This window comes from Notolabrus celidotus, chromosome 2 (assembly GCF_009762535.1).
Source record: "Notolabrus celidotus isolate fNotCel1 chromosome 2, fNotCel1.pri, whole genome shotgun sequence".
NCBI classification, from domain to species: Eukaryota; Metazoa; Chordata; class Actinopteri; order Labriformes; family Labridae; genus Notolabrus; species Notolabrus celidotus.
The window spans coordinates 11,587,071-11,603,897 of record NC_048273.1 but is presented as its reverse complement, the minus strand read 5'-3'; the positions used below and the strand labels follow the sequence as shown (position 1 = coordinate 11,603,897).

General features: G+C 41.4%; 1 protein-coding gene across 1 annotated transcript in view; it reads right to left on the bottom strand.

The window, feature by feature from the left end:
- Positions 1-16,827, bottom strand: part of arhgap39 (Rho GTPase activating protein 39) — a 118,484-nt gene that overhangs the window by 6,455 nt on the left and 95,202 nt on the right. The window contains exons 3-10 of the mRNA XM_034706997.1: positions 14,055-15,348; positions 12,374-12,538; positions 9,957-10,142; positions 6,319-6,532; positions 4,326-4,399; positions 2,500-2,699; positions 1,381-1,472; positions 1,064-1,233 (exon numbers count right to left, since the gene is read on the bottom strand). Coding sequence (XP_034562888.1) covers positions 1,064-1,233; positions 1,381-1,472; positions 2,500-2,699; positions 4,326-4,399; positions 6,319-6,532; positions 9,957-10,142; positions 12,374-12,538; positions 14,055-15,348 — 2,395 coding nt within the window. The remainder of the gene's footprint in view (positions 1-1,063; positions 1,234-1,380; positions 1,473-2,499; positions 2,700-4,325; positions 4,400-6,318; positions 6,533-9,956; positions 10,143-12,373; positions 12,539-14,054; positions 15,349-16,827) is intronic.

Below are 16,827 nucleotides of genomic sequence, written 5' to 3'. Positions count from 1 at the left end.
TGGATCTTATAACCCAAGAAGTGGCTTCAAGAAACCTAAAACTCCAGCGGCAACAACTACTAATCTCCTCTATCCCTCTTTCTAACTCCATCTTGGTCGAGACAGATGGCTGTCCAACATGAGTCTGGTTCTGCTCGAGGTTTCTGCCTGTTAAAAGGGACTTTTTCCTCGCCGCAGTGACTTGCTAAATACTGCAAGGTCAGGTACAATGCTCATGGTGGATTAAGATGAGATAAGACTGAGTCTCACCCTGTCTTGATGTTGGGTCTTTGTTAATAATTTAACATAGAGTACGGTCTAGACCTGCTCTGTTTGTAAAAGCGTCTTGAGATAACGTTTGTTGTGATTTGGCGCTATACAAATAAAGATTGATTTATTGATTAATTGATTGCTAAAACTCTTCTGTTATTACCCGACACATATATAGTTTAAGTTACATTTGTCATGGCCTATCAGCTGTAACTTGTCCCTGTTTAATTGCTGTAGCTAATTACCAAATTACCTCATCACACAATACAAGGGGGAGTAAGCAACGGCTACAAGTGCAAGTAATGTGTTTTTTCTCTTATGGAACTTAACTTAATCCAATACTTTGCTATTTGGATAATGTATAGTAATTGGGTCGTTCTGCAAAATAGAATCCAGACAGGGTGAGACAAGAATCCAGCGTGAAGCATTTAACTATATTTTAGGCACTAACTCAACCTTGTCAGATTTAGGAAGAACCCTTTTATGGCATCAACACTGAGCCCAGTAGGACTTTGACTTTTGATAGAACGGGGGTTGCTAGAGTACTTCTGTATAAAACTACGACATGGCTCCTTCAGGAAGAGCTCCCTGGCAGACAGCCATGGGGGCAACAAGCATAAGCCAGCCACAGGAAATAAGTACAAGCCAATCTGAGCCTCAAGTGAGATATGTATGAGATAAATATAAGGTTTAACTTGGATAGTATTTGTGTTAAGACTGGCGTACTCTGTGGTTAACTGTGTGTATGTGTGTGTGTGTGTGTGTGTGTGTGTGTGTGTGTGTGTGTGTGTGTGTGTGTGTGTGTGTGTGTTAACTGTAGGAAGCGGATGAGGTAGCAGAGCACCAGTTTGTTGATGTGTGGCAGGCCCAGCACCACATTGACAGCTGCTTCTGGGTTGTCATAGTGATTAATACACTCCTCATAAAACTCATGGGGGATCAGCGGCTCCTCCAGCTCTCTGTACCAGAGCTTCAGCAGTGATGCTGCGGACACACGGAGACAGAACATGTTCAAATTAGTCACGACATGAACATGACATAAACCTCAAAGCTTTGTTCAATCAGGACCAGGTCCACAGAACACCAGCAGTGATGTCAACATTGTGTGTTTGTGTGTGTGTGTGTGTTTACCTGGGATGTGCGGGTCTTCTAGTCCTGTGGGGATTTTCCATTGGTCCACTTGCAGCTTTAGGGCATTGACTTCATCTATATCCCCTGGTACCCTGGAGGTCAAAGGTCACAGGATTGTCAAATATTTCCCTTGTCTTTTGCATATTCATGTCATTTATTTGTGTTGCCCTTGGAGTACAAAGACCAAGCGGCAATCTCCGGTCTTAAAATATGAAGCCCATGCAGAAGAGCTAAAATCTGCAGTTGAGGAAGAGAGCTGAAGACAAGTGCTTCTTGAAGCTCATATGATTTATCTCTCCCAGGAGTAAATTAGTTAATGTCCACAGAGTTCAGAAAAGGTTTTGGAGAGGTAATTATTCGGATCAAACTTGGAGTTATTTGGGTCAACAATAATCCTAATAAATACATTTAAGATGACAATGTATCACATGACAGGTAAGTCCATCAACCCCACTCTCATAGCTTCCCCTAGATTGATTTCTGCATGAAGCTGTTGTACATTAAAAAATAATAATAACATAAAGACACACACAGCTTTACACCATGTGCTCCCAGGCAAATACACTTGATCGAGATTAGCTGATGAACAAAGACAAGTATTAATCAATTACATGGCCATTTGTCCCCCTTAGATTTGAAAGAGGCCAAAAATAAATCTAAAGGAGAGTGAATATGTTCACTTAGTGATAATTCATTTGGAGTTTAAAACAGAAACTGAAACAAATGATCATGTTATGCTCTGTACTGTCACTTAACTAACCTGGAGCCATTTAAAAATGTTGTTTTCAGGAGCTTTTACACCATTTTTACTGTGAGTTTCCTGCATAATTTCAGAATTAAAATGCAGCACACAGAGGCTAGAACTACCCATGGAAAAAAAAAAAAAAATACTTGAGAGAAAGTCTTGTCAGAGAGAAGGCAACCGGATTTGTTAAACACTATGTACAAACCCAAATAATAATAATCATTTTTCCCCTTTTGTTAAATTAGTAAACACTCTCCCACCTTCTTTAAACTTTAAAACCCAGAAGACTGAGTTTGCTTATTGAAAAGTAAAGTAAGTAGAAGTCTTCAACCCTCTCTGTTCTTTTCTGTTCATGGTTCCAGTCATTGACCTACCTGAAGATTCCTTCTGTCTGGTCTCCATTGAGACCCAGAACCTCCTCAGAAAGGCGGGTCTGCACCCAGGGCAGCTGGCTGTCTGGATACCTCTCCTTTTGGAGAGCCATCACCTCCTCCAGGGAGGAGCCGAACATGGAGGGGCTGAAGATGGCATTCCGGGCATGCTTAATCTCCTCAATACAGGGCTTCTGCAGGCCCTGGAGAGCGAGAGAGAGAGAGAAACACATACAGGAGTTAATGATGTAAAAGGAGAGCAGATGAAGGGTCAGCCCAAGGATTAGGGTCAGAAAGCAGTAGGAGGAGAGAGCAGTCCAATATTCAGATATCAGTGAGAAAAACACTTCTCCTCAATACACACAGCTCATTAAAGGGCTGTTAGTGATAAGCAAGTTAACACCAGTGAAACACTGTGAGGTCCTAAAAGTGACAAATGACCTCAGTCAGACGCGTGCTGAGATTTTGGCTCTACAAGTAACTCAGGCTCTGAGCCAAGCTGCTGCCTGCCAACACACTCTCTACTTTCACTCACATACAAAATACACAGACACTCATCTGTGACATGTAATACCAAAGCAATGTGTATTAATATACTTGTGAAACATCATCCAAATCAGGTGCTAACAGGAGGGATTAAAACAAACTCAGATTGACCATGGTTGTATCGGAAGTGCATGTACTGTGTGTTTATCAAAGCCTGAGTGGTCCTCCTGGCTCAGTAGTTAGATTGGTTTTCTACAGAAGAAGACTGATTGTTTGATCACCCGGTCCTCAAGTCTGCATGTTGAAGTGCCTTTGTGCAAGTTATTTAACCCAAAGTAATGTGAGGTAGATCCCATCCTGATGAGCAGGAATCCTTTATGACACCCTCTGCCATTAGTTTGAAAATGTGTATGTAAGGCTGTGTGATGTTGACATGGAGTATTAAGTACGCTGAGAGCTCAGAAGACAAGAAAGCCAGTACAATTAAAGCATGTATTAGAAATTCTATATCAATCTTATACCTCTATATCAAAGAGCTCCTCTAAAACACAACATACCACTATAAAATTAAACTCATTCAAACAGTTTTTTCTTGAGTAGCACAAAGTGTCTTAAACTTAACTTTAAAAATGCAACTCTGCACTGTAGAATGTTAAATATATAAATGAACCTTGCATCAGTTTGCTACATTGTTACACTCGGTGACATTTTTCATCATTACCTCGAAACACACTGTGATCATTTTCAGATTAATCCTACACCATCCTGCTGCCAGAAATACCCACTACAGCGTCATAAATCCAGCGCTGACATCTGTCCTCACATACACTGGTTTCTCCTTTCTGAGTTGTCGTAGCTGCTGCCATCATCTGTCTGTCTGTCTGTCTGTCTGTCTGTCTGTCTGTCTGTCTCTGTCTCTCTCTCTCTCTCTCTCTCTCTCTCTCTCTCTCTCTCCTCTCTCTCTCTCTCTCTCTCTCTGTTTCTTATTAGCTAAATACTGTAGATACTGTGTGCAATGCTCATGGTGGATTAAGATGAGATCAGACTGAGTCCTGTCAGTAAGAGGGGACTGGATTTTATCCTGTCTTGATGTTGGGTCTCTGTTTATAGAGTACGGTCTTGACCTACTATGTCTGTAAAAGCGTCTTGAGATAACGTTTGTTGTGATTTTGCGCTATACAAATAGCTTGGGCCATAGGGGTCGTACCACTTCAATGCTAGTTTGCCCTTTTTTATTTAATTTGAATAAGTAAGTTATAAAATCAGCAATATACTAAAAGGAAAATGAGCTGTGTCCATTGATCTGAGCAGAAACAACATGAAGAGAGACAAAAACTACTTACCTTCTTGGCTCCAGTCAGAGCAGCTTTTGTCAGCTTCCTGTAGCAGTACTTAGCATAGCTGCTAATGGCAACTCCTGGAGGAATGAAGAAAGAGATATTCAGACCATTAGAGGACCGCTTTTTAGTCTTTGAGTTATATCTAATCAGATTCATTCACATTCATTTTGTTTGGATTTAAACGTATCCCTGAGACCTACGTAAGTCTGGGGATTTAGTGAAGTCTGAAAAGTAACCAGGCCAGAGCATAGTCTAAGCTTCAGCTTCAGGAGATATGTTACAGGTTATAGAACAAAGTTATTCGAGTATGAAGTAATGTATTAAAGTCTGACTGTAGCCTGTGACTAATGCTGACTTAAAAAGTGAAGATCAGAATGATTTCATTTACATAAAGACAATATGATACTGCAAGCATCTTTTTCTGGGGCTTCTAATCTCATTATAGGCTGCTTTAGCAAAGAGAACCAGTTTGAGAAATTATTAGCAAGTGAACCTTTAGATAAGATTAAACCAGTAATGTATATTTTGTACTTATTTATATTCTTTAAATGACTAAAACATATATTATAAATGATTTAAGTATTTCTAGTCAGATATAAATGTTTGTATTAAAGCTCTGATCGACTGAAAGGCATTTTTACAGCTATATGTATACACTCAGCATGAGCTAGCTCATGGTAACCAGTAGGGGGGAGCAGAGCACCAGCACATCTTCATTCCCCCTTTGAACCCCTTCAAAGGTAGACCATTTAAGACTACAAAAGGCTGATGTTTCTCACTGTTAGCCCCACTCATGACGTGCTGCTTTTCGTCCATCAGGTCTGTGATTACAAAGCTTTCTGCAACAACTGATATTCTACATGGGATTTGGGTTTGCAGGTCATTGATTTTCTGTTCATAATGAGCCCGTTTACTGGTCAGGAGGTATTTGTTAGATTGTACATCTGTATCAGTTTTCAGCTTATCTGATATTTTATCCTGGAGTAACCCCATAGATTACCCTTCAGATCAATATCCTCTCATTTGAAAAAAAACGCTGGTCAAAGGGAAATAATTACTGCCCAGTGTGACGAAGAAGAAGACGAAGACGAAGACGAAGAAGAAGAAGAAGAAGAAGAAGAAGAAGAAGAAGAAGAAGAAGAAGAAGAAGAAGAAGAAGAAGAAGAAGAAGAGAGTGGTTGTTTTTGATATTAAAAACTTGGCAAATGGGGGGTCATACTTGTCATGCATCAGAAAAGCTTCTTGTCCTTGAAGGCCACCATTGCTTGTGGAGCTTCACCAACAAGAAAGTATTTCAGTCTTGAGTCTGATCGCTAGATATTGTTAAATATTCCCATTTTTACACCTCAACTCAACTCATTTTTATTTGTAAAGCACCTTTCATGCATACAAGCATGCAGCCCAAAGTGCTTCACTAAAGATCAGAGTGACTGAAAACAACAGCAATAGATAAGAGTGGAAAGGATGTGACATAAAATATGTAATAAAATAAAATAAAATCATTATAATAAAATCAATCAAATAAAATCAGATAAATATCCAAAAAATTAAATACTATAAAATAAAATATAATAAGATCGACTAAAATAAAATAAATAAAAATGATGCTAAAATAATGGTCATAATGGTAATAATGCAGCCCAGGGCAAAAAAGAAATTACTCCAAGTTAAATGCCTGATTAAAAACACAAGTCTTAAGTTTTCTTTTAAAAACACCCAGAGAGCTCGCTGTTCTGATGTCCTGAGGCAGAGAGATCCACAGTTTTGGTGAATAAAAAGGGAAGCATTCAAGGACCTCAGTGATCGTGGTGGAACATAAAATGACCTAAATTGGGATTACCGTATCTACCTTTAAAATCTGTTTCATGTTTATTTGGATAAGAAGTTTTAGCAAAAATAGTTGACAGAAAGCATTACTGTGATAGCTACTGCTGTCATAAATCAAGACATCTCAGGCTGTGAGTATAAAAAGGCTACATGTATATTTCCAACCTACCCTTGGTGTCATTGAGAGGGTCCATGTGTCTGCAGATGTAGCCTTCAAGGTAGTTGTGAAAGCGCGGTGTTGGGGGGAAGAAGGCCAAACAGATGGCCATCAGCTCCCAGCCTCGCTCCAGGCTGTCGTAGCGGAAGTTTTCCGTGGTTTGACGACACAGCTGTATGTAGAGCTCATCACGCAGGCCCTGGTTACTCCACCCCCGCACCACCACCTGACAGTGACACACACAAAGAAGATGGAGAAAGAATTCAGGCTTTCTTACTTTTTTTTGTTAAAGCGCCTGTGGGTAACTTTCAGTTTGTGGCACCCCTTGTGGACAAAGCAGTAACTTTCATCTGTTTGCTTCTTCCACTGTACATGCCCAACAAAGAATCTCATACTGCTTTAATTTACCAGTTGAATGTATCCTTCATTAAAAACCTTCATTTTGGAAAATGTAAACAAAGGCTGTTTAAGCAGATAGCAGTCAAGAACGTTAACAGAGCTAACACCGGACACAAACGCCACATTGGAAGGATTAAACCTGCTGTGTGCGGACAGGATACAGGAGAGCAAGACTGAAAACACTGGTGAAGATTTAGATATATATTCTGATAGATTAGATATACATTGACATAGAGTGGCCTAGACCTCCTATGTTTGTAAAAGCGTCTTGAGATAACGTTTGTTGTGATTTGACGCTATACAAATAAAAATTGATTGATTGATTGATTGACTAACCTAATTTAACTAAACCCAACCCTTGACCGGCAATTTAGACTGGGGCAGAGTGCCGCCCGTATCCGTAATAGATGACATTGTGGGTCAGAATGGGTCCTATTTATAAACTTTTACGCTACCAACTATGATGCCACCGATGATGTCATAGTTCAAAGGCAACAAATGCTGGCTTTGCTATGGGCTAACTGGACTTGCTGCTATGATGCATTATCGCCATGGGGACTGTCAACCCCACTTTGTCACTTGAAAGGAAAACTATGACATCATCGGTGACATCATAGTTGGTTGAGTAAAAGTCTATAAATAGGACCCATTTTCATGTCACATCTATTGACGATGCTATGCAGATTACGGGCGGCCCCTCAGCCTGCCCAAGTCCAAATGTCATCCTCACGGGCCTACGCCAGTTAGCCTGTGATCCAAGTCAAGGCTGGTGGCCTCATCGCAGAGGTCGCCGGTTCTCAATGGAAAAGTTGTCTCATGCTCCTGGCACAATGCTCTTAGTTTCTAGCGTCATGGTTGCTGCTTCGCGCCCTCTTCGCAGGCGTAGGGGGCCCTGCAAGTCCACTGCTGCATGCAGATCTAGGAGAGCTGTCTGACGCAGACTAGGCAACGAATGCTGGCTTGTGACATCACAATGCGAGCTAAAAACTAGCCTCTATTCACCTTATTTTCGGCGGTTGAACGGACGCAGGCAATTCACCGATTTTTGTGAAGTATTTCCGGTTTCTTACTTCTGGTCAAATTTCTCCACAGTTATGTCTTGGCAGAATACGGAAAGTGGTCCGTTATTACAAATAATAATCCAGAAAAAGATTGATTGATTGAATGTTGTCTGACACACTCATTAATGACCTGACATAAATAGCCAAGCTTCAGTCAAATGGTCTTCTTCATTTTTGTAGATCATAAATAGGCCTCAGTATTAATTCTCCTTACAGGAGCTTTAACTTAACTTTATGGAAAAAAAACAATGCTGTTGTCTGTAAACTAATGTCCAGTGATCATTTTGAGGCTGTGGTTGAAATCTTAAGTTGTAATATTTCCATCCATCCATTATCTTGACCGCTTATCCCGTTGGGGGTCATGGGGGGCTGGAGCCTATCCCAGCTGTCTTCGGTTGGAAGGCAGGGTACACCCTGGACTGGTCGCAAACCCATCACAGGGCAGTTGTGATATTTGTCACTCTCATTTATGTCATGACTAAATATTACTTAAAGACTCTGTATCTATAATGTTTTGCAGAAATAAACAGAATCCTCATCTACACATGCAGCAATTCAGTCATCGTCGTTAGCCTCGGTATCCATCACACATATGCTCCTTTCCTCATTGAGCAGACTAGCACAATACACAAGTATTTCCCAAATTTCCCAAAGGAAATATATTAATTTCAAAATGTGCAACTGAAGCGATTGCATGCTTCTAATGTGATGCCAAATGCACTGAACCTCTTCTCAATACTGTGCTTGAAAATTTGCTTATGTGCTACAACTTTCAGGTCGTCATATTTCGTCTTTGTGAGGCTGTCAACTTTCAGATTTTCATCAGTTGTTGAATACAAGTTGGCAGGGGAAAAGCATAACCATCACAAGGCTTACTTATGTCTCTGCGCTCATTATTATGTTCATGCCCAACATTGCTCTGAGCATTATGTGTAAGGGGACACTCATTAAAACAAGCCTACTGAGTGTTATTACAAATTTTTGATTTTCTTGTTAAAGCTTCAATCTTTGTGCATTACATCCTAAACAGTTTACAAATGAGGCTCCCAAAGCTTTCTCTCAAAGTCACACTGTGAACAAGGACACACAGCTTCACACTGTGAAGCCTGATGCACACGTCTGCAGTCCCGCAGAGAGGAGGAGAAACAAGGGATCCCTGGTTCAGTTTGTCCTCTGCAGTCGCTACATAACTCATATCTCTCTGTTCAGATATAGAAGTTATTTCCCAACCGTGATGTTTCTACTATCTCGGCTTAGAGTCCTGATTTAACTGTGTCTAAAAAATGCTGCCTCAAGGACATCATGACAAAGTCAAATCACTTAAGAGGGATAATGAGGTTACACATGAAGGAGAATGTGAGAAATATGGCTTCTGTGTGTGGGCAATCTTGGAAGCCGTCAGTAATCGTAGTCTATCATCTTCTGATGATGATAAACAGTATATGCCTCTGAGACTGTATGCAAACTATTCAGTCATTCCAGCGAAACCAGCGGTTACAACAACAACTTCCTGACAAAACTTCCTTTTCTATGCTGCGCTTCTTAGTCCATTACATCCCCAGGATAGTGCCGTTCGTCTGTTTTAAGTACTGGTATGTTTTGGTTCAACAGTAGACATAGATGCTTCATTCTGGCTTCCTTCAGTAGTATGAACCCATAAAATAAACCTATTTCTTGTGGTTTATTGACAGTTAATGGGTCTTAGTTTTGCAGAAAAAACATAATGAAACAGGTTTGTAACAAGTAAAAATGCTAACTTTGTCAGGTCTGTCTTAATGAGGAGAAGAAAACTACTTTTAAAATGCCTGTTTGTTGGATGGAGGTCTTTTCTGATGCATTCCAGGAAGTCAGGAATTCTAACCGCTGATGGGCTTTTGCGACACAGCTTCCAGTAGACAGGTCACTCACTTGAATGAGGATATCCATTCACAGAGATAAACATATCGCCATCACATTACTGCCAGTTGGAGCCAGGATGTCATTACAGTGGTGTGCATTTTTGCCTGCTTTTGCTCTCCATACTGACTGTCGGGGATACAGGTTTGATCAATAATACTCAGACTACAAACCTAACACAAGCGGAAACCAGAATACTTCCCATGCTGAGAATCCAACCCCCGTGTAAAGATTCTACAATGAGTTTGAGGTGAATGGGTGTGAGGAGTGAAGGGGTTTAGGTAGTCTACAGACCTCCAGAGCTACAGAGTAAGGGTCGGTCTTTGTGCGCCGGTCGCCCATGTAGGTCTGGATAAGCTTAAAGATGTCCACTGCTTCCCTCTTCACAGTGCGGTCTGAGGTCACTATCATGGGCTTCTTAATGGGCTCGCTGCTCCAGGCCAACATGTTGGCAATGGACACCTTTCTTCTGAACAGACCCTGAGAAAACAAGCAGGGGAGGGAGGGGAAACACAAGAGAAGAACAAGAGGGAGATTTAGAGAGGTGGTGGTGAAACGAAAAGATATGTATAAGGCTGCTGCCATCTTAGCGATCCCCTACTGCAGAATGGAATGTCTTATGCTAGTAAATGAATACCAAAATACAGATAACCGCACCTGCAAAAGGGAAAGTTAAACAAGTACATTTGCATTTGACAGTCATAGGATGACATCATCAGCAACTGAGATTAAATGGAAAAAAATACTAATAATGAAAGCCTGTTTCAGATAAAAAAAACAAGATTTGAGTTCAATATTTCCAAGAGAGAGAAAATCTTTTTAGCTTCAAGCCCAGGCCACCATTTTTATCTAGAGTCTCTAACTAAATCTAGATTGACAGATATATTATAACTTTCCTCTTCAGGAAGCAGGGCCTTCAGCAAAAGCAGAGACATTTGTTGTCAAACTTGTGGTTGATCTTTCCATCGAAATTCATGCAGGTGTGTTGGGTTTGGGTTGGGCGATAAAACGGTAACAATAATTAGCGTGATATTATTTTTCTCAATATAACTGACAAATGTACAATAAAACGTTGATATATTTAAACCTGTATTTACACATCCCAACCACTGGAAGGGGAGGGGGCTCTAAAGTGTATTAAATGCTAGTTCCAACTCAACATTAAACAGAAGAAGAAGTCAGCATGGAACAGCCAATCATGTCGCAGAGTGAGAGGTAGGCAGGCTTAAAGACGTTTGGAGCAGAATGTAAACACAGCTGAAACGAGCGACAGCGACACTGAAGAGAACGCAGAGTGAAAACATGCTCGACAAAAAAGGCCACTAAACTTCATTAATTAAGATTTTTTGGCTATTTACTAGACTACTAAATCCCAAATACAAGCTAACAAACCGTCTGGTTTCTTCAACTTTCACTCAGGAGAAAAAAGCTGCCTTTAAAATGATATGAAAGAACTATTTGATGTTTAGTGTAAAAATTATCAATATCGACTGATATGAAAAATTGTATCGTGGTACCATCTTTTTCAATATCACCCAGCACTAAGTTAGGTTACCAAGTCAGAAAATGTATGAATTGTATGGCAATGGTGGCTTACACAGAACAGTAACAATCTGAAAACTCTTACTTACACTTATATAGACTTTGGATTTACAGGCAAAATGTTTTATGGGAAACAACTACTGCATAGAACCAGATGGCTCACTTAAACAGTGAGTTGCTGTTTGGTGTAATACTCCTGGAAAAGTCTGCATTCTGGCAAAGACAAATGTAGTCTATGGAGTGTTTTCTCTCAAATAAAACACTCAGTTGTCAGCAAATGTTTCAACACAGAAGTGGTGCTCATTAGCAGCCAATGTTAGGAGGAAGTAATACGGAAATTCTTTGAGCTGTGAAAAGATGGTGCTGACAGAAAATCATGCTGAGATTTAGATCCTGTCCTCATTTTTTGGGCGGATTGGAGAGCTATTTGATCTCAAACAAGTTAAATGTAAATGCCTCAAATAATCAGCGCATCAGCGCAGAAAACAGATAAGCATATATATATGTATATATATATATGTATATATATATATATATATATATATATATATATATATATATATATATATATATATATATAATACAGATAATTGAGAGAAGTGAGAGAGGAGGTGGTGGATTTGAGACTACACTTAGGAAGTATTAACCTGCACTGTAGTTGTTTTTCAACTTACAGTCACAAACAAACCTCTGAGCCTCACGTTCTCCTTCCTCATTAACATTCCAAGCACATATTACAACCTTGAGTGCTTTTTTTAAGAAGCAAAACCTGATTAGTGATCAGATGATTGCTAATTAGCAGTGTTTTGTAACAATGTTACCCCATGTAAGACAGTCAACAGCAGCACTTTAATCTGACAAGAGTGTTTAACAACCTGTAGTCATGTCTGCTGTTATGCCATTACATGTGGAAATAGAGGAAAAGGAGCTGAAACTTTAAAAGTAGTGCTGAGAAGCTGAGTAGAGCATTATGATATCTTTCATCCTGGTATACTGGAGCATGAGAATAAGCTATTTAAAGACATTCCAGAAAATCTTGTTTTATAAATAGTTAAGACAGAAATAGCATCAAAAGATACAGACTTTGATTCACAAAGAATAACAGACACATTGTGATGTGCATGATGTAATGCTAATCTCTCAAAATCAAGACACATCCTCTGGAGTACCTGTGTGTGTTTGTTGAAGTGCTTGGATGCCCAGTTCTCGATGTCGGTCTCTGAGGAGGGCTTCCTCAGGACGAATTCTGGGAAAATGCCACAGCTGGCGCTCGGCATCATATTCCTAGCATTTCGACTGGCCTCAAACTGGGCACAGGCTCCAAGGTCCTCCGACTGACAGGTAAACAAAGAAAGAGGAAAACAGAGAGAGAAAAAAGAAGAGGTCAGTCATCTTTGTGCTGCAGAATGTTTAGAGTGAGAGCTGGAAGTTTCTTTTAAACTCAGAGGGAGCAGACTGGGATTAAAACTGACGCATTAATACGACAATATCCACAAGGTTTTTTCAGTGAGACAAAGAGTCCATTTATTTCTCAGAGTCTTGTTTTGAATAGAGATCTAAATAATGGCTCTGGAGAAACAAAGAAAACAACAACAAAAAAGGAGCTCTTGAAATACAGCCGTGTACATAATGACTACGAGGTCCTTTTACTGAGGCCCAGTGCTTGCATCATTAGTAAGATAAATATAAAGGAGAAAAGTAAACAGTAACATTTTAGCATGATGTCGCCATTTGAGCAATACCAGAGGGCACAGGGCTACTTCAAATTAGATCTCAATTAGCAGCCTATTTAACTGTGCACAACATAAAATGTTGACTCTGTGTTGGTATTGTTTTTTTCTACATTATATCCACTGAACACAGGCAAAGATTAATGAGTTCTGACTTTGACTCTCTACGGAACAACAGTATATCCATCCACCTAGTACTTTTTGTAGTTTCTCCTATAATCAATCAATCAATCAATCAATCAATCAATCAATCAATCAATCAATCAATCAATCAATCAATCAACCAATCAATCAATCAATCAACCAATCAATCGATTTCTATTTGTGTAGAGGCAAATCACAAAAAACGTTATCTCAAGACACTTTTACTAACAGAGCAGGTCTAGACCGTACTCTATGTTAAATCATTAACACAGACCCAACCTCAAGACAGGATACGATCCAGTCCCCTCTTACTGACAAGACTCGATCATTGAGCATTGCACCTTGCAGTATTTAGCTAGTTACAGCGGCAAGCAAAAACTTCCTTTTAACAGGCAGAAACCTCGAGCAGAACCAGACTCATGTTAGACAGACATCTGCCTCGACCGGGTTGGGGTTGGAAAGAGGGATAGAGGAGAATAAAATAGAGAGAGAGAGAGAGAGAGTGTTGATAGTGATGGGATGGATAGTTGTAGTAGTAGTAATAGTAGTAGCTGTTGCAGCTGGACTATGGCAATGTGAGTTGGAAGATATGGTAAGTGAGCTCAGATGACCTCATCAATAAGGTTGATTGATTGATTGATTGATTGATTGATTGATTGATTGATTTATTGATTGATTGATTGATTGATTGACAACCGGCCCGTTCTATTTGTTTGTGCAGCTCACGTGATGTAAAATAATGTTGATGGGTTGTTTTAGTAATAAGGTAGCAGTAGTGTTAATAAGGTTTGGTTTATCAGGGAAATTGTTTAGAACTAGCAATATTAATGCATCACTATGAATATGTTTGCGAAAGACACATGAGCAGACAGACCATCAGATGACTTTTGGACTAAAGGAAATAAGATTTCAAGTATCTGATCAACAGAAATGATCCTTTGCTGAACGCAGACACAGTCCCAGCATGCATCAGTACCTGTGAGGGGTGAAGGAAAGGCTCAGGGGAGGCCAGGTTGGTCTGGACTGAGAGGCTTTTCTCCAGCAGGGCCTGGGGGAAGCCAAGCCGATCGAAGGTGCTGCGTTTCCAGTGGTGGTGTCCATCACTCTGCGCCAGTGCCTCGTCCTCACTGAATGCCCTCACCACCGGTCCTGGCAGTGGCAGAGGTAGCGCCCCGTCGCTCTCGTAGCCATCTTTCGAGCCTCCGCACTGGGCCACTCCCCCTCCCTGCCCTGAGTCCCAACTGCTCCTCTGTTTCATCACCTGCTGAGCCTCCCATGCAAGCCTGGCTTGGGCCAACATTGCCTCAGATGCTGTTCCTGACAGCTCCCCCTCCAGCCCTGCACAGCGTGCCAGCTCCTGGGGGAGAGAGGGCTTGCGATTCTTGCGTTTGCGGTTACCTCCAGGAGAGGAAGCCCCAGGACCGCCTGTGGATGAGGAGGAAAGGGTGTGGGTCTGACTGGACGACCAGGATATAGAGTCTTCATAAAGCAACCTCTGGCCTCCTTCTCCTCCCTCCCCACTGTAGTCCAGCAGCAGGCGGGGGTCCCTGATCAGAGACTGGCTGTGTTGCAGAGTGTAGGAACCTCCATATGAGCCACCATAGCCCCCCGTGGTGCCGTAACGCAGCAGACGGTCAGCAGTCTTGAAGCGTGGGCTGGAAGAAGACTGTTCCACATACACTAGCTGCTTAACATACTCTTTCCCCACAGGACTGTACTCCAGACTCTGGGTCTTCTCTGGACACTTCTGCCTGGTCAGAACCAGCTGGCCATATGGCGACTGGCCCTGTTTGGGGGAATGATAGATGGGGGCGGAGGACTTTCGAGCAGGTGACTTGCCAGTTCCGTAGAAAGAGGGGTCAGCGAGGTGCATGTCAGTAGGAGGCTCCTCGTATATGGGAGGGGGTTGGTACTCTGATGGTGGCTCCTCATACAACGGGGGTTCATAAGCGTAGCGTGGCGAGGGAGGCTGAGAGTCTGCCGACGAGCGGCGGTGGGTGCCGGTGCCGCCAAGCTCAGCTCGCTTCAGGAAAGGGGACTGACGTCGCTCAGAGTAGAGAACGGGGGAAGCATCGGGTTCCGAAGGAGCGTTTCCTCCAGAGGAACGCCGAGTTCGTGATGTGGTGCCTCCCCCAGAAGGAGGACCAGGGGTGGGTGGGTCACAAGGGGAGTAACCATTTCCCTGGTGGGCCAAGAAGCTGGGTTCTCTGTCCGTCACCTTGATTAGCATTCTCTCCTTGGTACCAGTGTTCCATCTGAAGGGGGAAGTCCTGACAGAGAGGACGAGAGAGAGAGAGAGAGAGAGAGAGAGAGAGAGAGAGAGAGAGAGAGAGAGAGAGAGAGAGAGAGAGAGAGAGAGATAGAGAAGGGAAAAGAAAATTTAATTAAGGGTCAGGGGTGCAGAGTGATAAAGAGCTGTCTGTCACTTTCACACCACAGGGCCTTGAAAATACTCTGAAGAAGCTTTTCTTATTAAAATCCAGTCTGCTCTTCATATTTCCTATATCTTCCTATTGCCACCTCATATTCTCAGTGCAGACTATACTAATCATCTACACGGCCCAGAGTCTGAAACTACATTTTTGTCTTTACAGTCGACTCTGACAGGTGCTGAGCATCTCTAAATATCACTTATTTCTGTGTCTAACACTGGTACAGTCTTTTTTAACCATTTTAAAAGTGCCCACCTCAGCAAATATAGACTGACAGTGGAAATACTGAATATCACACAACCTCAAGCCTTGAGTACTCTCTGCGTCAGAATTGCCTGTATAAGGCAGATGCTTAATTCCTTCTCTGATCATGACCTTAACTTTCTTTTCAGCATAACATGTTGCTTCACATATAAGATTCAATACATAAGAATCAGTCATTCAGACATTGTAAAAAACATACCAGGGTCTGCAGTGTGGTACTGGTAAGTAGGGCTGGGAGTTAAAACGATACACACATGACAATGAAGGGAGGAAACACAGGGGCTGTTTCAAAACTGCCTACTATACAAGCACTACTGATTTGGCAAAAAGTTCAGTATGTAGCAAGTAGTATGTGAACAAGAGCAAAATTAGAAGTTTGCCAAAACTACCCTGATGTCGTACTGATTCTGGAACATTTCACAGTATGCATTGGACCAGTCTCCCTTGCGTACTGTTTCCCACAATGCACAGCGCTCATGTTCTTCTTCTCTTTTTTTCCATATTCACCTTATTTTCGGCGGTTGAACGGACTCAGGCAGGTAACTGTTATTTTGTGAAGCACCTCTGGTTCCTTACTTCCGGTCAATGGTAAATGCCAGTAGCTTGACTAATTCAAAGCCAATAGAGCAACAAATCTCTCGATAGTGATGTCTTCGAGGAAAACGGGAGTTATCTGTGCCGTCAGAGGATGTCACAACAGCTGGTACAAACGGAAAAGTCCAAAACACACAACGACAAATATTTTTAACTGGATGTCCGGCACAAAACTCTGAAGTACGTCATAGCTTTACTTCCGCATTAAAAAATGAGGTGAATATGACAGGGGGGCAACTCTATAGAATACAATCAGAAATCAAAGACAGAATACAACAATCAAAATACACAATGCCTATCAGATGCTACAACACAGTAGTAGTTAAAGAAAGAAAAATAAAAGAATAATGCACACTGTGCTCTGATTGGTCAGTTGTGAGGAGCTGTCTAGTTTGAACTGCTGCCTCTTATAATTCTAAACTACTTCCATCAACTCTGTGCACCACCCAGTGAAATAGC